Consider the following 27,084-nt stretch of genomic DNA (forward strand, 5'->3'; position numbering starts at 1 on the left):
GAGTATTAAAAGATGGGCAATATTAGGAGTATTAAAAATGGGCTGTCAGTCAAAATGCTGCTGACATTAAGAAGGTATTTTTATTTCAAAGCTTCATATCTCATGAGCCATGATCTCTGTAACAACAGGATTGCTCAGAGGCAATTAGCCACCCATGCTGTATAAACGAAGACCAACAGAGTGCTGATTTCTGCTAAAACATTTATCTTTACTTCAAAGAAAAGACAAAACAATTCAAAAGTATCCCCTCGCCTCAGTTCTCATGAAGATAAATGTTATAATAGAAATAAACCACAAGTTACATGTACATGCATATTTAATTGCTATCACACACACATACGCAAAGGCCTCACTCCCAACTGGCACATAAAATTGCATCTCGTGGCTCTGGAGCTATCTGAAGATACTACTTGACAGCAGTGACATTTTATCCACTGTATTTCTCTCTATCAAATGTGATTAAAAGTGATGACAACTTCCTAAGGTATCTTAAACACGTACAAAAACCCCTATACAAATTAAGACCAATGTAAGTAGATTAATAGCTTCTCATATCATCCTCCTGCTGTTCATTAAAGAATAACTCCTAGTTCCTTGATCTCCTATTACAACCAATCTAGAACATTTTGGAGGTGCTGAGTATCAGAGAGAAGGCAGCACTTACAGCAGAGATTCATACAGAGATAAAAAGGCAACAAGAAAGAGGTGTATTTCATCTGCTGTGTTTCTGGTAAAAACAGATTCTTTCGTAGTCTTAGATTGTCCTATAAAATCCAACTTCACATTAAAGATGAAGGAATGACTTTAGCCAGATCGGTGATAGAAACGTAAACAAAAGGAGAGGAATATCTCCACAAGGACTCCAAAGAGAAGATGAGGATGCCATGAGGCACACTTACTCAAAAATACATACAGAAGGAGAGGTCTGCTTCTCCTTCTGCTTCAGGGAGTTGCTCTCCCTGCCTAATCTCAGAGTCATTTCCTGACAGCTGAAACAGAAGGTGGCCACCTCATCAGAATCACACTAGGTTTCACAAAAGATAGAAAACTGCCAGTTCTGTCTGGGCATCAGAAAAATTCTCAATGCAGCTTTCAAACTATAGAAAACAGCTTTATAACATTGCTTTATACATGAAAGATGTCAATGGGATTCTTAAATTGACAAGTGGTTTGAGCTGTTGACTCAGTGTTAATACCAACAGAGGCAAATTGCTATTGGCTTGTATTTGGCACCTTATAATGCTTGATGAAGAGCTCCTTATATCTTGGGATTTCTTCTCCTTGAGAATGGTGTAGTATCTTTATAGCATGATGACAAGTAATATATACTTGTGATCATTCTGTCACTGCTTCATTACACTACTTGACAATGATTTGTGGTTACACTTCATACTCTAGCACTTTTCATGCAGTATAGAACTAAATCATAGTAGATTACCAAGTCAATATTTCTATTGGCAGAACCTGAAAAAACATTGATTTAAACCTTCTATTCATTTATTATGAATTCTTGATCCAATTCTTCTTAGTGGCAGAGATTTTGCAGGGAACATTGACAGTAACTATCAGAAAAGATTCTTGCTGCTTTCATTGGTTACGGGCAGTGACAAAGAGAAGTTCCAACAGAAGGCAGACCTTACTATGGCTCAAGAGAGAAGGAAGGCATAGGGAAAACATAAGATGGTAAAACCGCCTGTATTTCAATCTGTTTGCTGCCATTAAATATGCTTTGATTAACATTGTTGCAGAGGTTCAAAATGGGGCTGACTAGCAATAAATAAATGATAATTTAATGAGTAGCAGAATCTTCCACAAACTCTAGAAAATAAGGCTGTAATTTCATTACGAGGACTTTGGTGTCATAAGCCATGACAAAGCTCAAGTGATTTGTCAATGTCTTCAGAACCCAGAGGTGGATTTGCAACTTTAATTTATGGGTTCCTCAGGGATTTATAACTGAAAAATCTGTGGCACCCCTGAAATTCACAGGAGGTGCTGCGACACTACAAAGTAAATCATTATTGCTTAAACTCCTAAAATGTAGCAGTGCTGTTGGAAACCAATAAAGGTATCACTCTGTTAGCATTGTTTGGAGAAAAATTTTTAGCACAAAGCTACCTGCAGCAGTTTTAAAACCCAATTTCTCATGCATGCACTGCACCAGCCTGAATGGCAAGTGACTTGATGCCTATAGAGGCAAGGATCTTAGAGATATTTTTGATGCCAACTTAATAAAATCACATTTCAACTGAAGAATGTAGTTTGTTTTTTGTTGCTATCAGTTGGAGTGAGATCCTTCTCCTTGGAGGCCAGCAGCTTCGAGTACTGAACTGATAAACCAACTCACAAGTGACCAGAAACTTTGACTTTTCCATGACTTAAGGTTAAATGACTGTCAATAGTTAGATAGGTTCTAGGAAAAAAAAAAAAAACACCACAAAACACACCAGATTTCTTATTTCTCATACAGAGAATATGCATGACTTGCCAAGTTGGCAAAATTGTTCAGATGGAATTTCCTTACAGTCTACATCTCTGGAAGAGTGGGCCTCAGTGGAAGACCCTCCAAAATATGATAAAGTCTAACAAACCTGACCTCTTAATGTAAAATAAATCCTGCTTGATGGGGTTAGTTCTCATTATATTCCACATTTCCCTCTCAGCCAACATTCTTTGCTCCAACAAAACCACTATTCATTATGTTAACATACCTGTCACATGCCATGAGACTCTTGTTCTCTACTGCTTGAATTAGGAACTAAATATCTGGGAGAGTATGGTGTAACAACCAGTGCATTTTTGAATTAAGAAATGAACTTTGAAACGCTTTTACTACAAGGGTAACAAAATCAAAATATGGTATGTACTGTTGCCTAGGTAGGAACAGTTTGATAAATACCTCAATCTAAGACAGAATCTAGGAAAGCATTGAAGAGAATATAGCCTTCCCATTATAAAAGTTCCATCAGGACAATAAAATTGCATCTGGCTTGATGCTAGAATAACAGAAGATACACATTAGGTAGTATTGCCCACGTTATTGTGTAGGGTTTTCTTTAAAGAGACAGTAAAGAACTTTTCCTGTTGCAAGTACATGCTTTGAAAACACGTGAAAAGTGTGATACAGAAAAAATACAGACATTCCCCCCAAATGAAACACAGACCAAATCAAAGCCTACTCAGTTCAGTGTGCCATTTCCTACATATGGGAAGGAAAATGAAATGACTCCATGAAGAAGGAGACCACAGTATGTAAGAGTAGAGTCAGCTGTGTATCCAGACTGTTATGACTCCCAAATCTTCCATCTGGACTAAACTCAGGAAAATCTGTTCTCTGAGGAGAATAAATGACCAATTTATTATTTATGTGGTGACAGAGGAGAACTCAGAACCTAATGGAAGAACTGTATTTAAAAGCTCACACTGGTTTCTGAGTCATAGCAGAATGAAATATGGTTTCAGAAGAATCTAAGCTCACACACTGATGCTCAGGTATAGATCTAACTGCATTGAGGTTCCAGACAGTCTTGCAATTCCCATTCCAGCAGGAAAAGTAGCTGTGGTCTGCCATAACCTGGTGAGATGAGTGGCAGAATGGAATAACACCATATGCACTATATTGCATACAAAAAGCATCTGAGGCCTCAATGCTATTATAGGGGAACTAAGGAAAAGAGCATGTGCCCATAAATGATAATAGAGAACCTCTGTCATAATTCCTTCCTACTGAAGGTAGGGAGGTATAGCAACTGAAGGTTGTTGCTATATCCAGACATGTTAACTCACTAGTCTTAGGACGGCAAAGGGAAGTTAATGTTTTAGAAGAGTTTCTCTTTTCCATTTCTTCCCATTCAAATTCAGCATTATCCACATTGTGACCCTTTGAACTGCTGAAATCCACTGCTGGACACTTAGTGAAAGGAATCTCACAACTGAACCAAGCCCTGCCTGATAGGGTATGTCTGAACTTTTTATCTCGCTGATGGAAGGCAGCAGTTGGAATAGGTCTGGTTTGCCTTATATCATCCAGTTTATCCAGTATACTCTGAACAATTACTGAAGCCAGTGTTTATAGCTCTTTTACCAGCTGTGGAAGTATCAAGTAAAAGGATATAATTTAAAGAGAAATGGTTTTGAGAGACCAGGCATTTCTTAAAGCCTAATTAGTTGTAATTCTCTTCCTGCAGCTAAATCAGGAAAGAACAAAGGTAGGACTATTAAAAAAACATTATAGTCCTGATCTCCACACAATGCTTAAAATCTGAAGAACTGAGAATAAATACAGTCTGAGATAAATGCGGCAGATGTGAAAAGCTCTTCCTGCTGAGGCAAAGCTTGGCTGATGTTTACTGTATTGCTCACCTGGGCACTTCCTAATGTTATTTTATTTTCAGGAACTGAAAACAAAATGGGCAAGAACTTTTCTTTTTTCATGACAAGAACAGCAGCTTACCGGCACAGCTGATACACAGAGCACAATATATAAGCTCTTGAAGATCTCATTTATGTTAATAGTCACTGCTACTCACTGGCTCAAATTTAGTCTTCTTTTTTGTCAGTTAGGAACAACAGAAAGTGATAAGTGTGCAATAAAAGGTGCATGAATAACGTGACCAAATGTGTTTTCCTCTATTTCTGTCCTTTTTGATTCACAAGAGCACCAAGGCAAACAGCATTCCTATTTTCAACCGGATTTAGGCATATACTGAAAGTTTATCATAGTTAAGTGATATATTGAGTAGGGATGGAACTATTCACATGTTTAAATTCAGATTATTTTGAACACTTTCTTGAAGTGGGACCCAATTCTGAAGCTTTAATTTGGGTAACACACTGCTTCGTACTTACAATACTGAGCCCTGCATTTCTGTTTATAAAGAAAATGTAATGTTTCCAGTAAATTAGTGACTAATGGAGCTCTTTAGAGACACTGTGTCCTGGACATCAGGGCCTTCAGGATGCAATGGGGCATCACAGAACTACATGTATGAAGGGTACAACGAATGACAGAACTTTCGGATTAGATTGGTTTTTGGCTTATATTGAATCGTTTGTAAAAACAGGCATAGACATAACATCCTCTTTTTTCTTTAGAGCTTGTGCCAAAAAAAATAGTAAGTTTGCAAATGGATATTAAGCAATGCCAGATATTTTCTGGGTTTGTTTTAACAAATTAACCCTTTGTGTTCTTTCCTGATGTCCAAATAATTGTATTAGAAACAGATGTTCTACCAAAATTGACACGATCAGAAGATACTACACTCATTTATTAACATACTGTTTAATATTCACTACAACCTGTTTTAAAGAACAACAATGTGTTAACATTTAAGCCAGGAGGGATTTCTGTACACTATATAGTCCTTGATTCAGCTTGCTTATGCAACAGACTGACAGATACAATTAATCTCATAAAAACAACCAGAATATAGCATAACAGCATATTATGTTTAAAGTAATAGAACACATCTTCCCCTTAAAAATCAGAACTTAATTAAATCACTTAACTTGAGGATGCAGAGAAAAGTTTTAAAAGAACAAAGTTCATTCTAAGGGACGGTTATGTGAAAAAATTGTATATTCAGAGAAAGAAGAATAAGATAATCTCCAAATGGGAGTGAAGTGAGAAATACCTCCAACAAATGCATCTCCAGCCCCATTGGTATCCACGATTTCACTCTGATCACTCACCAACACAGGGAAAGTAGTTACTTCATTTTCTATAATGGAAAGAGAGAATTAAACATCAGTTACTTGCAAATACGACTTAGAAAAGCAAAACAGTGAAATGAAAACAATTCAAAACTGGTGTTCTTACCATTAGGACAATAATTTGGATAAAATCAGATTTGGTTTATAATAATAATCTGCATTACAGTACTAACAACATAGGGGTATGGAAGTAAATTTGATCAAGCTATTTCTTGTGGACAGTTTCATTAATTATTTTCAGCTCCATATCTTTTCTTTATCTCCTAATAGTAGTGATATAAGAACAGAACTAAATCAGAAGGAATAATATAAAACATGTGGGCATATGGAAAAGACTAAGAAAAGCCCATCATGCCAGAACCAGTGCTTCCTACTAGCTGCAGAGAGGTGATGTGGCCTCCAGAATAGCCTGTCCAAGCCTCAAAATCTCCACAAGAATGGCTGCGTTGTAAAAACCAAAATACATGTAAAAATAAAACAGTAAAATGTAGAGCTAGTGTATATCTGGGTGCTCTCAAATCACATCTTTTTAGAAAACACATATATGTAAGAAGCCTTGCAACTCTCCATCTGACTGGATTTGGTTTCAAGAATTCCATTCTATTCTTTCTTACCATTTGTTTTTCAAAAAGTATTTCCATCTCTGCAGCTCCCTGCCCTCTACTGGCACTCACAAAACCTATTGCAATAGGTGGATACTCAGCATCCTCACCTCAATTCACTGCCACACCACAGTTCAACATAATTACACCACTTAGGTATGATAACTTTAGAGTTCGAGGGTTATAAATTTAATATACGCCACTAATTAATCAGCTATGGCTTTCCAGGTGGTAATGTCATAATGACGTGATAAAAATATAATTACCACCTTGTCACAATACCTTGTTAAAGTGTAAATTACCCCTGTAACAGAGCCAATGGAAGTTCTGCCTCTGGTAGTCAGTATGCATTAAACTGTCTCAGAGCAAACAGATTGTCCTTTGGAAGACAGCAGGAATTAAGGAAAGGGGAGGGGGAAGAAAAGCCTGTCAACCAGTGAAAATGAAAACCATCAGAGCTGTCCTCCTCTAATGTTTTGTAAAAAATATAGAAATAAAGCAGGAAATAGAACCTCCAGCAGCTAAAAGCTGGAGATAGGTAGCTTCCTCACTGCCCAGCAACACAGCAGAGCATAAAAATCACTCTCACACCGATGCACACAGTAGCAAACAAGGAAATCTAGTTTGGGAAGCACATAAAGAATTCACAGTCTCAAATCAAGCAAGTCTGTGTGTGCTGCAGAGGTACCAGAAGGATCCCAGTTTCTGTGAAATGCAGTGTATCAGCTCTACTGCTCCTCACCATCTGCTACAAGCGAACCAGGCAGATATAATGATGCTGCCTCCAGAGGGAACTGTTGGCTGGCCCACCAGGAGGGGAGGGGAGAGAGCATTAGCAACAGCCATCCATGAGAGGCAAAGGAAAAAGGGTAATGGAAAACATAAACGAAATATTCCAATTAAAGAACACCCTACACACTAGCCTGTTAAGAAATCTTTTTAGAAACTAACTTTGATGCTGTGTTGTACTCCTAAGATAATCTTCAAGAGTAATGAATTTCTGTAATTTTAACAGGATTCATTTGAATTGGAAATCAAGAAAGTGAGGTCTTATAATAAACTCTGCCAGAGGAGCAGTGTATTCATCCATTTTGTAAGAAATATACAATACATATGATCTGCTCTAGATAACGCTAAAACAATGAAGAAAGAGATAAATCTGTGGAAGACACATTGTAATAAGGTGAACTGCTTGGGCACACACAGATGTTCTACACTAAACACACAGCAGACACTTGCATATGCATACAAATGTATGTGTTTGGGCACAGAGAGTGAATAATGCACAGGCATTGTATTTGGAATGCTGTAAATGGGGCTTGGCATCAAGCAAGATTCTTTACTAAATCTAGCTTCCACAGATGAAAGCTTGCATCATCATTTTTCTCCTTTCTTTTCTCCTCTGTCTTAATTTCTTACCTCCACTCCTTCTAGCACATTCAGGTAAGTTCTTATTCTGCTGTAGACATAATTGCAAAGAGCTGAATTAGTCTGAAAGCCCAAAACACATCAGTGACTTCTGTTGATGTGAAAGCCATCATTTTTTTCTGACTTCTGTTTGCCATCTCCTTTTTCTATAATGTTGCACACTTTCTAGAGAGGCAATAGAGTCATATTTTGAAATACTGAATTTTCAGAAGCAGCTGACATGCCTTCGAAGAACACAGTACATTACAAAGATATCCACAAACACTGCACACATCCAATAAAGTAAACTAAAATGGAATTCTTTCTTTAACCTTATGCTTCTGCTAGCCTTCTGCTAGCATAGTGTCTACTAAACTCAAAAATAGTTAACACAGTGAAAGATAGAACAAAACAATAGTCAGGTTTCTTCTTTGCTTCACAAAGAACAAAGGTACTGAGAACTAAGGCTGCCATTAATTTACCTTACAATGCCTTCGTAACAGGACAAAGATATCTAACAGCTCTCACTGATCTGTGTCTTGCAACTGCTAGGCACAACAGGGTGAATGAAGATGAAGCACAGGCTGACATTCTGAGTATCCTTGCTTTTGTGACTTTAATGTTACTTTAAGTTCATTTTCATATGTGATCTATTATTTTGTACAACTCTCAAATCCATTGCAGTGAAGAGACAGAGACACCTTGGCTGAGTGCACTGGTCAGCAGTGGCCTTGCATCTCTAAGTCAGTTCTGATTTCATTTATCATTCTGAGAGCTTACGAAATAAAGAGTAATTACATAAGTGTTTTGAAATCCAAGTGCTGCTCCTCTGGGCATAAAATCCAGTGTTCTATTTTTAAGCAGCAAATATCTTCTGTGGTAAACACACTCAGATACAACACATTCCAGTTTGGCATCATTTGCTGGAATTGAGAATCGAGAATGCAAACTGAAAAAAAAATAAATAAAAAGCTGTGTACAACTAGGGAAGTTGTTGAATCTTAGATTCAGCTCCCTCAGTGGTCATCATGAAGGAGCTCAACTGTCTTAGAATGATATAGAAAGAATCGAACGTTAATGAACTGATTTCATGGGTTGAAGACACTACCCACTGACAAGGAATCACCTTGTTGGTAAATGTTGTCACTGGAAATTTGCTGCATTATGTAGCTAAAGACGTGAAATCTACTTCCCTCAGGCAAAAATATTCACTAGTATATCTAACTTTATCTATTTTTGTAGGTATGAGTCTGGAGAGGTAACAATTGGGGAACAATATTAACTGAACATACACTGCTCCTCCCATTCTAGCTGAACACAAACCTTGTTTGTGATGTTAACTGCAACAATCGAACTCTGATGATAGCTGCAAATATTCCAGGTCTGTTTTTAAAACAAATTAGAATCACAGACTACACATCTACCCTTAGTACAGTAATAAACACCAGCAAGCAATCATTACATCCAATTAGGCTGAGTACTTTCTTTAACTGGGTCATTTACCAGTCTCTCTTGCTCTTAAAAGTAGATTAAATGTGTAAACTTACATTTAATTACCTGTAACAGAACACTTATGGGCAACGTGTTAGAGTGCCCTTAATTCTGTATGAAAATAAAATAAAAGGAAGAAGGGAATCCTAAAATATATACAAAAATGACTAGCTACTTCCTCAAATAAGCTTTTGATCCGTGGGCTGATAGTGGTAGTACAGATGCTTACAAGATGGAGACAAATTCATTTTTCTTTTGTAAGCTTCAACTTGTAAAAAAAAAAAAAAAGGAACAACTGTGAAACAGAATGCTGTCCCATCTCCTTCCCACCCCCATCCTCTCTCATTTTCTTTAGATCAGGGGCCAAAAACAGATAAAAAGAAAGGGGAAGAAAAAAAAGGACAGGAAGAACTTAAGAGAACGTAGAAACCTAAGCTCAAAACCTATAAATGTCTTTGGACAGCTATAAGGTAAGAAGTAATGAGAAAAGTATTTGGAACAAACCCATGCCAGTCTGGCTGATTCTGAGCTGTTACCTCTCTGCAGAAGAAGAAACTAGAAGCCTAACGGCTCTAAGCCTCTGAACCTTCTTCACCACATTAATGAATCTTTTAAAATCAGTAGTATAATAACATTTCCTCCTGTTTTACCTATAGTAGGAACTACTGCTGTTGCTGCATTTCACAAAGAGATATCACACCTGAAATGTAAATCAAATAGATGCTGTAATTTTCCCACCTCTATCAGCACAGCACTGTCCACAGCTGCAAGGCAGCATGGGTTGGGGTGCTGGGCACTGAGTGCCCAGTTAGAAATCCTTACAACTTCCAGTGCTGATGTATTTCAAATCTGGCAGTGTTGATTCAACCTGTCACTTCAAGGCAACAGACCGAGATCCTGCATTTTCAGGCTGGGACCTTCAGATAGCTGTATGGTATGAGCACTGCAGCCCCCTGGCACTCTCTGTGTGCATGTTAAGTTTGCCTTGCTTTGCATGCCAGCAGCTCCCTCTTCTCCATCTATTTCTGTGCATTGTTCCGCCTCTGAAGAGCTTGTCAGAAAAATAAGGAATTTATTTGTGTAAGTCAATGGAGTTAAATAGTCTAACAAGCAAGACATAAGTCAGCCACATGCTTTCAGATTTTCTAATCAAATATTGTAATAATACACAACAAATGATGCTGTATTCTAACAAATTCAAGATGTAGCCAAGAAAGCTTTATTACAGCAAATAGTGAAGAAGTTAAGCCTTTATAGGTATAATGAACAATGTTAGTCAAAACAAGTCAAAGAATAGTCATTGTCTATCATGCATTTATATGCATATGGTATGATAAAATTAATACAAATATGAATTTATTTCCATAATATAACACCCAAATAGAGCAATTAGGCTACAATTCTTGCAGCTCGCTAGGCAAAAGTAAGTGTATATAGTTATGTTGGCCAGGATGCAAAGAACTGTCCCTCACAGGCAACTTACTTGCAGTAGAAACAGAGGAGGAATATGCTGCCAAAGGTTTTGGAGGTTCTACTTGCGATCATATAAGAGTATCTACGGGAAACAACAGTGTGCAGACCCCACTTCCCCTCTCTCAGAGGAGGTAAAGTTAACCCAAGATATTCATCGAGACTTGTCTTGCTTTTATATCTCTGCCCAGACACATGCGCTGCTCCATTATCTAGCCAAAGTATTTTTATTCAGAAGTCATATTTGTAGCATTTATGTATGATCTGTAAGATTGGAGTTAACAGGGAAAACAAGGTTCCTCCAGAGGAACCCATACACATTAGCTATTAGAAATGATGTAAAATGAAAGAATATTCTTGCACTCATTGCATAGCCACTTGCACCTACGTGTGCCTCAGTCTGCCCTCCCGGCAAGTCAGCGCCGCTCCTCTGAAACAACCTGTGATTTACTCCAGCATATGATATGACCCAGAATTCTCTGTCTGGTTACAACTATTAAAGAAGTAACAGCATAAATAATGACTTACCAATAGCTTTTAAAGGACCTAATGTGTTTTGTTTACTTTATGGAAGGTGTGGGAGCCACTCAGCCTTTTTTATTGTCTGTACAATCACTGCCAATGACAGGAGCTCAAGTTCTGCTTTATTTCTCACACGGAATAACTCTTTGTTTGTGCAAGTAAACAAAACACTATGGCTGTGTGCAAAAGATGGGGGATCGAGTGGAGGTCAACAGAAAACACCACAGTTTTGTTTCACGTGGGTTTAAATAAATAAATAAATGCATACATACATATATGGAAAAACTTCCCTAAAGAACAAGCCGCTGAATTTTTCTGACATGTGTCACAATGTTTAAAGTTTAGAATGGCAATGAACTCTGTTGAGGAAGCCTTTCCGAGCACACATGAGCATTGCCATTTGCCCGCTAGGCACAGATTTCAGAGTGAGCTGAAACTGCGCCCACTGAGCTGCCAGAAAACGCGCTCCTCTGGCTCAGCGGCTGCTGGGGACATAAGGTAGGGCTCAGAGCTGAAGAGCTTCCTGGGATCTCTGCACCAGGAAAGGGGGCGAAGACTCGGGAAAGGCAAAGAGAATGAAGACATAGACATCAAAATTAAGAAAAGGTTTGCCATATAAAACACGTCAAAATAAGTCCTGAAGAAAGAAGAGATGGGTTACAATAACTGAAAGGAGCGATGAGGCTAATGCCCCAGTAAAGTACAGCTTGGCATAAAAACACGCTGGCCTTGGATACCACCAAACATAGAGCTCTGTTCCTGACCTGCAAGACCCACATGATTTGGTTTGATCAATACACATAGTTTTCATCATTGTAAGTAAGAATACTAACCTAACCCCAATCCCAAATACTACTAATTTTTGAGCCATATATGGCAATCGGGATACAAACAAATCTCTACTTCTATCCAATAACAGGAAACTCGGGAAATGCAAATGATGGCTGGAATTTCAATTTTCAATGCCTAATGCAAAGAATACCTCACATACGTACGCCCAAGTTACGTGACCCATGTTCTAGCTCACAGGAGTTCTTAAACCTTCCGAAACTTGTCTGCTTGGGCTGTGCAAAAATGAAGTACCTTTCAGTTAGGAAAGCAGACCGTGCATTGCAGTTACTGTTTGCCCTGAGCAACTAGCAAGAATGCACAATGACTGTCCTCCATTCCATGCCATTCCAGAGGTAGATATGAAACCACTGCACAGCTGGACCGTCCAAACACCCCTGTGGGAGAATTCTCATACAAATATCTATCTGTTATCTGGTCAAAGCAATGTCAACCCAAAACTTATCAGTGCATTGGCTAAAACAAAAAGCAGAAAAACACATTATAATCTGGTTTTGAGCAAGACAATTGCCGCATTATGCCTTACATTACTCACACATTAAGCATATTGCCCTAATGCAGCAAACACACCTGTCAAAACTTGCAAGCTTTCTTAGCGATACCTCAGTTTCACAGTGGTGAACACAGAAATCACATCATTTAAATAAATGCCATGTTACATGACAGCTTTGTTTATGCTACATGATAATCTGAGAAGCACGGGTCGTCAGTGGAGGCAGAAATGGGCCCAAGGCATTTCTCTTTTACTTGAGCATCAGTAAGACTGAAAAGAGAAGGAGTGAGCATTAGGTCACCACAGAGCAGTTCTGAAGGAGCTTTTTCTTCTGGGTGAATTTATATTTAGTTTCATAAATAGAATCAGTCCATCAAAATGAAAGAGAGTCTTCCTTAGAAACATTACTATAAATAAGCTAATGTATAAACATATTTCTCCCTTTTTTTTTTTTCTTTAATGAACTAGATGCCAGCTGGACATCGCTGAGGTAGATATGTCACAGAAATTTTAGAAATTTAAATTGCTTTTAAATATTCAAATAACATGTAGAAAATTTAATTTTTCAGCCCTTTAACTCAGAGCTCAGATCTAGAATTTTTTCCAAGCTTTTTTTTATTTCTCATGCTGTATTTCTAAATTCTCTATTGCCTTTAATTAAGATCTCCCTAGGCTACTTATTTAGTTTTGAAGAATGGAACTTGCTTACTAAATGAATTTTTTCAGGCTTTGCAGGGTTTACTTCCGTTATGAGATGCCACTGCAGTGTAGGCTGAGATTTGTTCTAATCTCAATGGGGGAATATGCTGCTCTTAAAAACACCACCAAAAAACAGAGCAACACCACTAACTTTAATGGAAGTTACGCAATCCTAGGAAAGAAATTTGGCCCTAAATGAAGGAGTCATCTCCACCAAATCAGCTGCAGAAACCATCTCCCACTGATGGATGCCCCTACGTTCTGCACGTGCAGACTGCATTCAGAGAAGTGGTGCTGTCCTCTTGCAGTGCCCACCTCCTGCCTGCCCTGCCCAGCCTCTCTCCTTGTGGCCAGCCCTAACCTGACCCTGAAGAACTGAATCTCATTTGTCTTTACCTTCAAATTCTAACTTATTTTAATTTCTGTACTCACTTCCTAGGCCACTGGATGCCACAGCTCCACGTGCTCACATCTAGCTCAGTGCAGTGGCTGCCCAGGAGCCGACATGCATTTGCAGTATGAACATCTAACATGCTATGCTTTGTTTCACTAATCATCTGTTTGGAGTGAGCACACAAAGATCACTTCATAATTTCTGTGTTCTACCTTTCAAATCAAGCTTGTTTTTTTCAAATGTTTCATATGTCAAGATGAGCAGGAAATTAAAAAAATGATTTTTAGGTTTTTCATATTTATTTTTAGCCAAATACAAAAATGACACTACAAAAGGCAGACACCTATACCCCATCATGTGCCAGAGGTGAAAGAAAATTGTATTAGCGCTCTACTAACTACGGTGTTAACTGCTCTCAGATGAATTCTCATATTTCTGTGGTAATTCACAGCGTGCAATAGGCAGTACAATCTAATTCACCACAACTGCATAATTTTGGGCCAACTTGCTATTGATAAATAATGCAAGTATTAGGTTATTAAATTTTTTACAATTAAGTGACTAAGAAAGCTGTTTATTGCCTTCCGTTATGCCCTCTGTTAATAAGATCGTTGTTGCAGATGTTCATGTACGCTGCATTGATGTTTAATGGTGCATGATGCTCTAGGTGGTTCCCATAACCTTGCTTTGTCTACTATGAGCTGACTCAATTGATATGATAATAGAGAAAAGAGGTCTGAAACAAGCTGGGCTGTACTGGCACAATTTGCATAACCTTAAAATTTGCCATCACTTGGTAGCCAACTGCTCCTCAAATTCTTATTCACTTGTCAGCACTGACAATATACTGAAGAAAGAGCACTCTGCAATTGGACGGATGAGGAGGAAAAAGAGGGCATGCACACTTTATTGCACTTTTATATTCTATCAGGAAATGTACTTATTATCAAATTTAGAAAGCCAACAATTTGGAATCGAGTTCTGCAGTTTCATTCATGATCAATTGCTGTTAGCCACAAAGCACGGTCTGGCATCTTTTCAGGTTCCCAGTACAATATCACAGTGTCAGATTACAAGGGATATAAATATTTGGTTCCACGGACTCCTCTCTGATTTAGTTTTGACTGCAGGAATCAGGATGGATTACAAGGGGCCGGGTGGGCTCAGGGTAGCCGAGCACAGCAAATAAAATCACGGGGAGTCACCTTCCAAACTCCAAATCCGGTTTCTGACAAGTGTCTGTATTCTTTTTAAAGAAATATTATTATTAAGTAATTTGGTAGGTAAAGCCAAAACCATTCAAGTTTGCAAAACCATTTCAAGTAAAAATCATTCAAGTTTGCTATATTTACTGAATCTGCTGTCTGTATATGCTTTAAGTCAGGTCTGCTTATTTTACTGGCTTTCTGTACTCATAATAAACAAAACAAAGTGGAAGTAAGCTGGAGCCTGCTTTGATTTAAATAGGATCAACTACGTAAAATTTATTTTTGTGGCATTGAAGGCTTATGTCTAAACTGCCACATCATAACCCGTGTTACGCTCAGTTGTGTCAAGGCCAGGTCACCGGTATGGTACACAATGAGTAACATTTTACTTTTCACAATGGGATTTAAATCATTCCCACTTTGTTTTACCTATAAAACTTACTGTGGAAATCATTGAGCCAAACTGATCATAAAACCTCACAATTCCACCTGCATACAATTAACCATTTTGATGAATTCCAATGTACTCATGCTCTTCCTGGCTCCAGTGTTAGTTCTAAATGTTTTGCTGCCTTGCACAAATTGTATCCTAAATCCCCAAAGTCAGGTGAAGCAGGACTCCATGAACTCTCCTCTTTGTCCACTTTTCCCACTAGCCAGCATCTCTGCTCTATCTCTCCAGATATAAGAACTTGTCTTTTACTCAGCCATCTATTTACCACAACTTCTATTGCCTGAGACTGAATGCTACAGCAGAGAAACTTCTAATCAAAGGGTCAGTTCCTACAGTTAATTTCCTTCCAGGGTCACCATACATACCCATATTTTACTCTCCTTCCACTCTATGCAATTATTTTATAGTGACTATTTGAGCTGGTGAAGATTAGAGCCTTGAAAACCTAAGTTCCATCATTTAAGGCAAAAGCATGCCATGGATAGCTACAATCTAAACTTTTCTACAATGTTCATTCAACTGTAATCACAAGATGGGAAATAAAATCTCTAAATTAAAGATGATAGGCTATCAGAGTCTGTAGGGCACCTTCTGAGTGGAGATTATGCTGTTGAAACTCCTCTGTGATGATTTACTGTGAAGTGAACTGCTGCCTAACAAAAAAATAAAGGCGAAAACTGCCAAAACAATAGAAAAAAAGATCTTCCACAGAAGATACCCTGTCTAGCTGCCAGCGGTCAAAGGGTCCAGTTTTTTATGCACCTCATTTGTAACAGACAGCAAAGAAGACACCTTAAGGTAAGATGTGTTATAAAATCTCTCAGCATACGTACAGTTCTTTTTTTGTATAACCTCTAGGTAGACTACAAAAATTGAATCAAGAGATTGCAGACAAGGTACAGCACACAAAAAGACATGTGCATATGTATAAACCATTTATATTCATGAGCATTTCAAGTTCTCCATGGCCATAATCAATACCCAATGAAGTTAATGAGATCTTTCCATTGATTTCAGAAGACACCAGGCTGAGCCTCAGAGACAATAGTATCATATTCTCTGCAAGCACACCAGCTGATAACACATACTTTGATAAGTTACTAGCTTCCCATTTGTATTTTCAGCGAAAGATAGGCTATCTCATTTCAAATTCATGTTGCAAAATGAGCAGTTTAATGTTATAAAACTCAAAATGGAGCATTTCATAACTAATTGAGAAGCAGTCAAGGCTATAGCAGTTACCTGTGATGTTACCTGAGATCCATAAATAAGACAACTGTTATTTGTTTACGAAGGAAATGAGAATAGCCTTAATGTGTAGTCCTCCCAAAAGGTTGAGGCTTTGTTTTCTTTAGAATCCCTACAAAGCAGTGCTTCGAACTCTTATGTCTCCTAACACATCTAAGCCCATGCAATAGATTTAATCACTGATAAGTAGAGTTATAAGTTCAAACTGGCCTTGACCTTGGGCAGTATGACATTATCTGAAAACCATTAATGGTCTGAAACTAAAGGAAGGGCTCATTAATAAAGGCGAAACTGTACAAAGGTTAAAAAAAAATATATATTTAAAAAAAATAAAAAAAAGAAAAGGAAGTTTTATTAAAAGTATTGATCATGACCTAGGGCACTATAGACATTGATCTTCCCATGTTTCCACAGGAAAAAAAAAAAGTTAAGCCAACAAATTATTGATCTATTACGAAACCTGCTGAACAAGGTATACATTTAATTTCTTAGCATGAGAAAAATAATCACACCAAATCAAGGTAAAGAGAAAAGATATTTCTTAACAACTACTGACAGTTGAATGCGTGGCAAAAAAACTTACTTTTTGACTGATTACATAAAATAGCTGCTCTATGAGTACAATTTTAACCCAACTGTCAGAAGGGAAGAAGCCTATGCACTGCAACCCTTTAAGCCACGTGTTTCAGATTTCAGTTCATGGAACCATATGTTTTAAAGGAGAAATGGGTAGCATACAACACAGGATATTGCGGCAACACAGAACGTGTGTACAGAAAAGGAGAATTCTGAACTTGAAACAAAGTTAAACTTGAAAAGTTTACAGAATGATTGCTCTACATGAAAGGTGATACTACAGTTCTAGACTTTCTTAACATTATAGCTGCAAAAACAGTGGCTGAAAAGAAGTCATCAGAACTTCACACTTGGTGCTCAGCGAGGTGTCATTTTCAGAAAATAGGGGATAACCTCAACAAAGTTGTATCTATAACATGTCCACCAAGCAGCATAAACTCAATTTGGAAGGCTGTCATTAGTTCTAGTGCTTCCTATGTGCTGAATGACTGATTCTGCAGTCTCACTATTCTTTTAGCATAATTCTATGATATAACTGTTGGTTTTCAAAATTTAAGATGCCAAAAAGACCATTTATTTTTTGATAATATACTCATAGACTTGTCTCTTTATTCTTTGCTCTTTGATTAGCAGACATAATTCTACTATATATATATATATATATATATATACACATATACACATATATACATATATACATATACTTCAGCTGATGCTGAAGTAACTTTCCTTCCAGCCTGAGAACTGCAGACTTCGTTGCCAGATGGAAAATAGAAATAAAACACGACTTGGAGTGACTTGGAGTAAGGCTCCGCATTAATTGAATCCAGTATGGTTTGCAGGTACCATAGTGTCCTCCTGCCCTGTTTCCTACTGCAGTTCCTGACCTCTACGTACCCACACTGGCACCAGTATTCACTAGTACCCATACAAGGCCTGTTTTGATGTTAATTGTGCCTGCCTGCTACAGACAGCATCTTCAGCTATGTGTAGTGCTTCCAAGAAGAGCTCTTCGGTATCCTGTACGTCATCTTGGTTTAAACTCATTTAGGGTAGTAAAACCAAAAGTTGAGTGTGAAGGATTGCAAAAGCATCCCATACTATAAAATCATTTGTCAATCTTTATTAAAATGGTTCACTCATGAAGAAAAAAATCCACTTTTAAATACACAGTGATGGGTTCTAAACCACCTCTTACCATACTATAAAGAAAAAGAAGTTACAACATGAAAATGACAGCCAGAAGAGCAAATAAAATGTGAGGAACTATTATGAGGAATGAAGAACAAAGGAGAGAAAAAAATCACATCACTTTGTAAACTTCTCATTCATGTTGAACATTCTAGTGACCCCCTCATAAGGGTATAGCAGAATTGAGAAAAGATGTAGGGAAGGGTAGCAGGGTTGTCACAATTACAGAACAAGCAAACAAAATAGGAGGAGAGTCTGGAAGAAAAGACTGATGAAGGAGAAACAAGCAAGAGTTCCCTGGAGTTTGTTGTATTTGGAATGATTACTGACTGCTCATTGCAATACAAGAAGAGGGAGATAGCCAATAATGCTCTTAAGTGGCTGAATCCAAACAGTTTTTACAAGCACCCACTACTACACATGCAGACATTAGGTTAGATGGACCTTTGGACTGACCCAGTGTTGCTCCCCTTTTCCACTCCACACTGCTTCGCCAGCATCACATAAATTCCTGTTACACCACCAGTGGAGCAGTGTATTAACAGTTACATCTCCAAGAATTCCTTTTAGGCTTATGGTACAAAAATTGACTTCCTAGGTCTACATATCTGTATTTGAGAAATGAATTCTTCTGTGTAAGAGGAAATATTGACAAGTCCTAAGGTGTGGGATAGGGACCCCTGTTTATTGCCAGCAAACATATTTTTCATAGCTGAAAGAAGCAACTTTTCGTTGGAATGCCAGAATGTAAATTAATTGTAGCACCTGAGATTCAGGCTACATTTAATGAAAGGTGAAGTTTTGCCTTGAAAATTCCTTGTTGCTAGTGATCAAGCAAGAAATGGGAATTTCCTGACTTTACTCTTAATTGCTGGGCCAAAGTGACATGTTATTACATTAGACTAAAAAAGATACTCTTTTCTTTAAATTGATACGAAATTAATGAAAACACACGTGCACATTACTTACACATATAAATATATGTTTACTTATATGCCTATAGTTATATAGATATATGCATTCTCTGAGGTGAAATTATTGACCTTTAATTCCAGTTAAGATACAGGTGTCCAGGAATGTAGGTTTTAATAATGTGTTTCAGCTGTCTAATAAAATGCTCAGATCTCCTCTCCCACACAGCATGAAATCATGAGTGGTCTCAGTTACAGAAGGTATTACCAGATTTGCTATTCATTAATCCCTATCAACAAAGGTTCATTATTAATTTAGGTTTTGTGCCTCCTAAGTCACAACTAAACTAAAAATAATTCTGTTGGGCTTTTGGCTTCTTTGTTGTGTGACTAGCAGACCAAAATTTCCTTTTTTCTTAAATCCATTTTTAGTATTTAAATTTTACTTTACATTTGTGAATATGACAGGAGAGGGGATAGTAAAGCTATGAAATCATGTGAAAAAGAGAATGCATTGTAATATAACCCAATTGCACATCCAAGACGTGACTTTGTTTGTGCAAACACACAGGAAGGCTGTCTGATAAAAAGAGTGAGTCAAGATTTTTCCTGTCTGGAAAGCTGAGAATGAAAGCTAGGAGACCTAAGGGAAAAGTACTTTTTCTTGCTTCTTGCAAGCAAACAATCCAGAGTAATTTACAGAAAGAGGAGCTGCAAACAGACCCACCGTAAAATGTCAGCAGTGTCAATAGTAATAAATACTTCTTCGTTTTATAGATAAGGTAACATGGTGGTCTATGATTGCAGCACAACCTGACAAAAAAAAAACTACTGACCTCTGTTTAGACTGTTATATGCTTAAACATCAGTTTAAAAACTCTCCTTTTAAATGATTTTAACATCCAAGAAGTTTCCTCATTCGTAAATACAGACTCTCCATTCTTCTGTTGCTATATTCATTTAGACCACGTTTTGGTTCTATTCAAATGCATAGAAACTCTTAATTTGTGAATGTATGTACATACATCACTTTGAGAATGGCTGTACTGACTTACACCAAAATCCATTTAGCTCAATACCCTGTTTTAGATAACAGAGAGCAAATACCTAATATTACTCTAACATCAAAAGCTTGGTAGTGGGCTCTAAAATTTGGTAACATTGCAAGCTTTGTTGTTCCATATTAATCTGGCCATATAGCATATGCTGTGTAATTTATGGAACTGATTAAATAACATGCAGTAATAACAAGTAGAAGTTCCCCAAACGACTTCAGTGTATACTTTATGTTAGGTGCATTTCAGGATTATTAAGGGAGACCCTTCTCATTCTACCACATTGTATTTCAAAGCCACTACATTTCCTGAAACACTCTCATGCCATCCATCGACAAACTGAAGAAGATGTAAGCAGTGTCATTAACTCAGTAAACCCTAACTCTGGTGGTTTTAATGTTCAAATCCTTAAAAATTCATTTATTTACTACTGCCATTTTCTAACAAATGAGCCTATTACAAATGTGCCCTTAACAGTGGTGGTCTTGCAAACACTGGGGAGCAAAAAGAAAGGAACATTCTATGTTCAGGTCTGAACATGCCAGATTTCATCATTCATAACTTGAAAAATGCTGAAGTGATTTTCTTTACCTTTGGACCGTTTTTCTTTCCTCTATTAAAGCTATAAAACTAGCTAAGTTTAAAGTTTGTAGCTTCAGCTGTTTTTGAATTATGCAAATATTTCACTATTAAATTGATTCTCCATTGTCAAACTGATTTTGCTCAGACTTTCCAAAGATTTCCCTTTGGGCGAAGACTAGTCACAGAATGTATCAGACTTAAAGTAATTTGTTTAAAAATGTTATGAGCAACTCTGTAAAAATGGATAGTTTTCAGAGCAGTTGATTCTGACAAATCATATAGCACACAAATAGATGTGACATATAACGTCAGAGTTTGTGATTTTTGGTGTGTTTATGAAAAGCCCCAGCTGCTGAAATCAGGAGACTGGAGATGTTCATCAGCTCTTCCCTTCCTTCCTTGCCTATATATTTTCTTCGGTTACAGAAGAGAGTGTTGAAAAATGAAATGAATGTATCCCCCAAACTCAGGAACCTGGAGTCAAATTCAGAGCGGATGGAGCCAGGTTGTGGTAGTGGGTCCAACAGCCAAGCAATTCCCTCAATGGCCAAAAAGCATCCACACAAGACATTAACCAATATTATTCCTCAAACAAACTTTCCTCAGTGAGCAAGTTCATCGATGCTATTTTCAGTTGCTACTATCTTTCCCAAGCCATAGTCCTCTTACTGCAAGGCTTCATCAGAGGTGTACCTCTCAGGTTACTTTTTTTTCAGGAGAGTTTTGTTGAAATTCAGCCATTTTGGGGACAGATGTTAGAGACAGTTTTAGCATTTGTGTCATCTTGTAGTTCTTACAGTCATTAATAAGCTCCAATGTCTTTAAATTTTTCAGTAGAAAAATAAACTTTGATGTCAGAGGAAAATGCATCCGAATGGCACGAACAGGAGAACTTTAGGCATTGATCGCATGCTCTGAGAAGCCTTGTTAGAAGCTGACAGTTAATTTAGTCAACATTTAATCTACCACAGTGTCTGTGTGCCAATCCCAAACACTCCTTTCCTTCCCTATAAAACATACTGATCACACTCAGTTTGAATATGAGATTGCCTTTTTCTTGCAATTATTCCTACTGACAGAGAACAGGAAGGAAGGGGAGCGGAAAGGAGCCTTGGGGCTGGAGTACTGTGATGGAGGAGATAAGAACAGACAGCAGAAAAACCCAATGTGCTCCATGATAGAGACACTTTTTCTCTGAAAGAAAAACAAATAATTCAGACAGATTAGGAATTTGGACTGATAAATGGGAATGGCTTGGACTGAGATGGCTGATGCAGTTACTTCCTACCATTTCCACGATCTGCTCCAGCTGTGTGGGCCTCTAAGTTGCTTGTCAATCAGTGCCTGAGCAGCCACAGTTCATGGTCTTCTACAGGTGAGCCACCAATGATTTTGGTGGGCATTAAAACAATGGTGGGTGATCAGCAGCAATTCACATACTGATTCAACAACCTTGCTTTAGGGCTAGGACAGATCCCTGAAGGAAGCGGACTTTTTAGCTGTCTCAGTCTATCAGATTCTATGCTCTGAAATTCTTGGTCAACCTTTCTTTTATTTTGGTAACGATCTGTACCTTCCTGCTCTATGCTCTACTCCTCAAGTACTTACTGATACTTCTGTTTTCTGGGAACCTGCAATAATCCTTTTTATCTGCCTCATTTCCTCTCCTTCCAACCAAAGCTGCACTGAAGTGGATCCCCTCATTATTTCCATTCTCTGGTTATCACTCAACTTGTATGTAACCCACCAAGGAGGTGCACTCCTACTCTTGTAATCCAGCCTTTCTCATTTTAGCCCCACGGCAGCCTTGTACAGGACAGTAGGCAGAGGCTGTATTTAACTGAGGAAATAGATGTCTGGTAGGGATGCTCTTACTGTGCTGTCTTTCTCACTGTATAATGCCTAGGTTGAGATAGGTAAGACACTGTTTATTGTGTTTCTTCATAGAACAGTCCAGTCCAAGGCACCTGCTTCTACTCCTAGGGCAACAGTGAAGGCAGACACTTTCAAAAACTTACTCTTATCCTGCGTATTAGAAAGGGGAAATGAATTTTATACTGGCAACTACTCTGAAATACAGCAAGTCTTTCAAAGATCATTTAGAAACATTTTACACTTTCCACTGAAGGAAAGCACAACAAGACCTAATTGGTGCTGAATTAAGCGTTAATAGTACTCCGTGCCATTGTGTGGTATCATCATATGCTAAATTAAGGGACACATTTTCCTCCTTTCATTATTATTTTAATGTGAAGAGGTGGGAAAAAGATGATCCATACCAAAGGATGGAAGAAGGGGGAAAACAATAACAAATCGGTATCTCTTTTGAGAATTGCCCCACAGGCCAAACATTTTTATGTTCTTAATCATTATTAAATGACTTAACATGACACACAGAGCCTGGCAAATGATTGCATCCTGACATGAGAACGAATTACAAATGAAATGAAAGATCAAGCTGTATTAGAGGACTGCCTCTGGGAAATGAAAATCTTTAATTCTCTTTTATTATTGACATTTATTTGGCTGCCATGAATAACAACATAGCAAAGAGATTCAGCTATGCTCGTGCACCAAATAGCTTATCCCACGGCTCAAAACTGCCTTAACATTTATCATGTTTGCTTTTGTAGCTGACACCATTGCATACACTCCCTATCCATCTTGCATTTATCATGCATATAAAGTGCATTCTCTAATTTAAGTTCACTTAATAGCAAACAAACAGCTAAGATTAGCAAGTGTCATTCCTCAAATAAGCCCCCAGTTGTAAAAATATCAAAGAATGGATTAATGGATTTGTTAACAACTCCAGTTTGAAGAATAAAATAAGTACATAGTGAAAATTAAATAAGAGCACAGGAGGGTTACATGTAAGATTTAGGTTTACTACCACTATTACTATCTCATGTATAAAAACATTTTTACACTGCTATTTTTCAGCCAACTGTACAATACTCCAGTGGAGTGCCTCCATATGGGCCATTCACATAATGCAGTAACATTCTGGAAGCAATGCTTTCATCATTATTCAGCGAGATACACATACAACTCTCAGTGACTGCTTTCTATTGCCTTTAAATCAGTTTGTAGCCAACAAAATACAGGAAGGAGCAAACTATCGGAGAAATCACTCTAACTGCTGCTGAGAATGATCTATACACCAGTGACATACCTACTTAGCGCCTAGCCTTGCAGCCACAGGCTGAAGCAAGTTCTGATTTTGAGGCAAATATTGTATGAGTAAGCACTGGTCCCTCAGGTGAAAAGCTTCCTCAACTTCACTTGATTTCCAAAGGAGGAATTCAACCTTGACTAATAACTTACCTTGTGCAGGAATGAATGACTACAGTGGCTCACCACAGCACATGTTTTTAATAGCTTTATTTAGTCTAGAAGCATAGGTGGACAAAATTAAAGAGACTGTCAAAAGGTGGGCAGTCGTGTTTATAATGCTTAAATCTGTGTGTCGTACATCATCAATTTTGACAGCACAAACTACTTGTATCCCTGCTAGAACACCTTTTTCTCACATATTCCTTTGAGAATAGAAGAGCAGACAGCTGAGAAAAGCTTGAAGTGAGCTTTCTGCTCAAAGCAAAAAAGCCTGGAAATTCACTTAGTACTGGATTTCACTTCCTCCTTTTCACAAATGTTTAAATATACTATACTGTTGCACAGCTGTTCTCAGCAGGCATAGTGTGTTCTTGTTTGCAGCAAAGATGGCTACACAGATAAAATCTCAAGTCATAAAATCTGAGCAAAACCAACTGGATCAATATTTTAGATCTGTGTTATACAGAAGTACTTCACATGTTCAGAACTAAATTCTCAGGCATTCTTGTGAAATATTAACTTCTCAAATTCAGAATCTTAAAACAATGAGAAGCATAACAGAGATGAGAAACACTCACATCAAAAGGCGAATGCTCTGCCTACCATTTAACAGTTGTAATAGGTAAAACCAGAATTTGTTGTTGCTTAACTGGAATATTTACTGAGCGACAACAAAGATATGAAAAATATACCTGTAGCCATTACAGTGTCGTCTTTCCCCTGGGTAAAGATTACAATTCGCTGCCTTTTCGTGTTCACCTTTGGCAGGGCTTGTGTCTTCCGGGCTATCTCTTTAATGTCTTCAGTCTATTAACAGAGAGAAAAAAAGTTCTTGTAACCAGCGTATTAGAGCAGTGAAAGATTGGAACTTTATTAGCAGATCAAAACATTTATTTTCTTATGGCTAGTGAAAAATAGACTTCATTGTCGGTAGAGGAAGATTTTTAAACAGAATACTTCATTCTACTAAGGGTTTATGTAGTACTATGAGAACATTGTTTGTAATCTTGATAATGATAGTTCAGCTATTCCAATTGCTACAAAACTGCTAAGCTAACAAAGGAATTACAGAGCATTTCCTAACAAGCAATTAGTGGGTTTAGGTTTTTTTGCTGCAGACTGGATTCTAACGGAACCTACCATAAAATTAAAAATAAAATTTGCAAGAGAATACTTCAGATAAACTCTGAGCTTGATTTTCATTCAATCTAGTCAAGTTTTTTAGTACTATAATCCCTCTGATTTCAGAAGGATAACAAACACTGTTTCTGTAATCCCCTACAGCAATTGATCTCAACATGTAAACCCACCACACCCTGCAGCACCTTCAAAGGTGTGGAGCCCAGGTGGACATGCTGTGTGCTCTCTAGCTCTCTGCATCACTGAGATGTAGGGAACGAAAAGGTGGGAGCCACTCAGTGGGGCACAGAACATCCTACAATTTTCTGAAGTGAGGAAAAGCTGCAAAAAATTAAAGAATCTTTGCTTTAAAGGGACTTTGTACACCATAGCACATCTAGCTAGGAACTGAGAACTTAGCATAATGAACCAAACCAGAGATCCATCCAAAGCCTTTGGCAGCAACAAGTTTGAAATGTTTTACTTGATGCAAGAAACCCAACAATAGCACAGCTTGTCACCAGAATATCATCCTTCCTATTCTCATAGTTCAGTTGCTGTATGGTTTGAAACACAACCGTTGCAACTTCTAATTTATTTAGTTTTCAATCTAAGTATTCCTGTTATTAGTAGAAGCATTAAAACCTTTCATAATGATCTATGGATGGTTTTGTTCTCAAATTTATCTCAAGTCAGTAAGTTCCACAGATTAAGTTTGGTGTATATATAAACCTATTTCTTGCCATCTTGGATGAAACTAAGACAGATAATTCTCTGTGTTATCTATTGAGCTGCATTTTATTTCTACGTGTGTTAAATAACACCACACAATGTGTGCATTTATGTACATGCAACCACAGTGAAACGCAGCAGACTTGGTGAGGGCCTAGTGTTGAATATAATATGAAAGCATAACTATGCTTTCTGCGTTTTTTGGTCATCTGTTCCATTATGAAACCCAACTCATTTTAACAGAATCACATAATTAATAGAGTTCATTTATAAAGCTGCCCAGAATGGTATCAAGTCATTTACCAGAGTTACAATTAATTTGTATTAATAAATAGATTTTATTCCTCAAAAATCAGCATATAGTGTTATTTTTAAAACCAGGTACTGCATGTGCAGTTTTGACTGTGGCTGCTGATTTTCACAAGTGCACTTGTTTTTCATCAACAGCTCAGTTAAGCAGTGTAAGAACTATAATCTACACACCACCCAGTTACTTGCTGCTTTTTAGTAATCTTGTTGATCACACCATTGACAGCACTTCACCTTTACCATGGACAGAGAACAAGACTGGGCTATGCACTTGCCTATATCCTTTAAAGTGAAAATTATCCAGCTCTTTTGCAACAGTTCTAGCCTCTCTTTTATTTCTCTTCTCTCTGGTAGTTAGTGAGCTCATATAGATTAATACACATTTGTCAAGTACTATAATAATTTGCCCTTTCTTACTGCTCTCTTTAAGTCTTATTTGAATTCTCTCACACTTTTAATCTCCATGTACTGTTACTATACTAACACATTTGTGTTATTTCATCCTCCTGTTCAGACTCTTATCATGAGCTTTCAAAAGGCAACCTCTACTGTTGGAGAAGACTGAGGAACCTTGAACCCCTCAGCAGATGGAGAGCAAACAGAGGCCACCTTAGCCCTAATTCTCAGAAGGCAAGAAGCCCCTTAAAATGCCAGAGAAAATAATTGCAACTGCTGTTCTTTTGTTTTCAAATGTCTTTTTAAGAGGAGATTTGTGAGGAGAGGG

General features: G+C 37.7%; 1 protein-coding gene across 1 annotated transcript in view; it reads right to left on the reverse strand.

Moving 5' to 3' along the window:
- The window catches only part of ADK (adenosine kinase), a gene marked incomplete at both ends in the record, with an annotated part of 266,202 nt that overhangs the window by 10,650 nt on the left and 228,468 nt on the right, over positions 1 to 27,084 (reverse strand). Inside the window, 2 exons of the mRNA XM_079535314.1 lie at positions 5,634 to 5,720; positions 24,893 to 25,007. Coding sequence (XP_079391440.1) covers positions 5,634 to 5,720; positions 24,893 to 25,007 — 202 coding nt within the window. The remainder of the gene's footprint in view (positions 1 to 5,633; positions 5,721 to 24,892; positions 25,008 to 27,084) is intronic.

This window comes from Tetrao urogallus (genome assembly GCF_951394365.1).
Source record: "Tetrao urogallus genome assembly, chromosome: 5".
Classification (NCBI taxonomy): Eukaryota; Metazoa; Chordata; class Aves; order Galliformes; family Phasianidae; genus Tetrao; species Tetrao urogallus.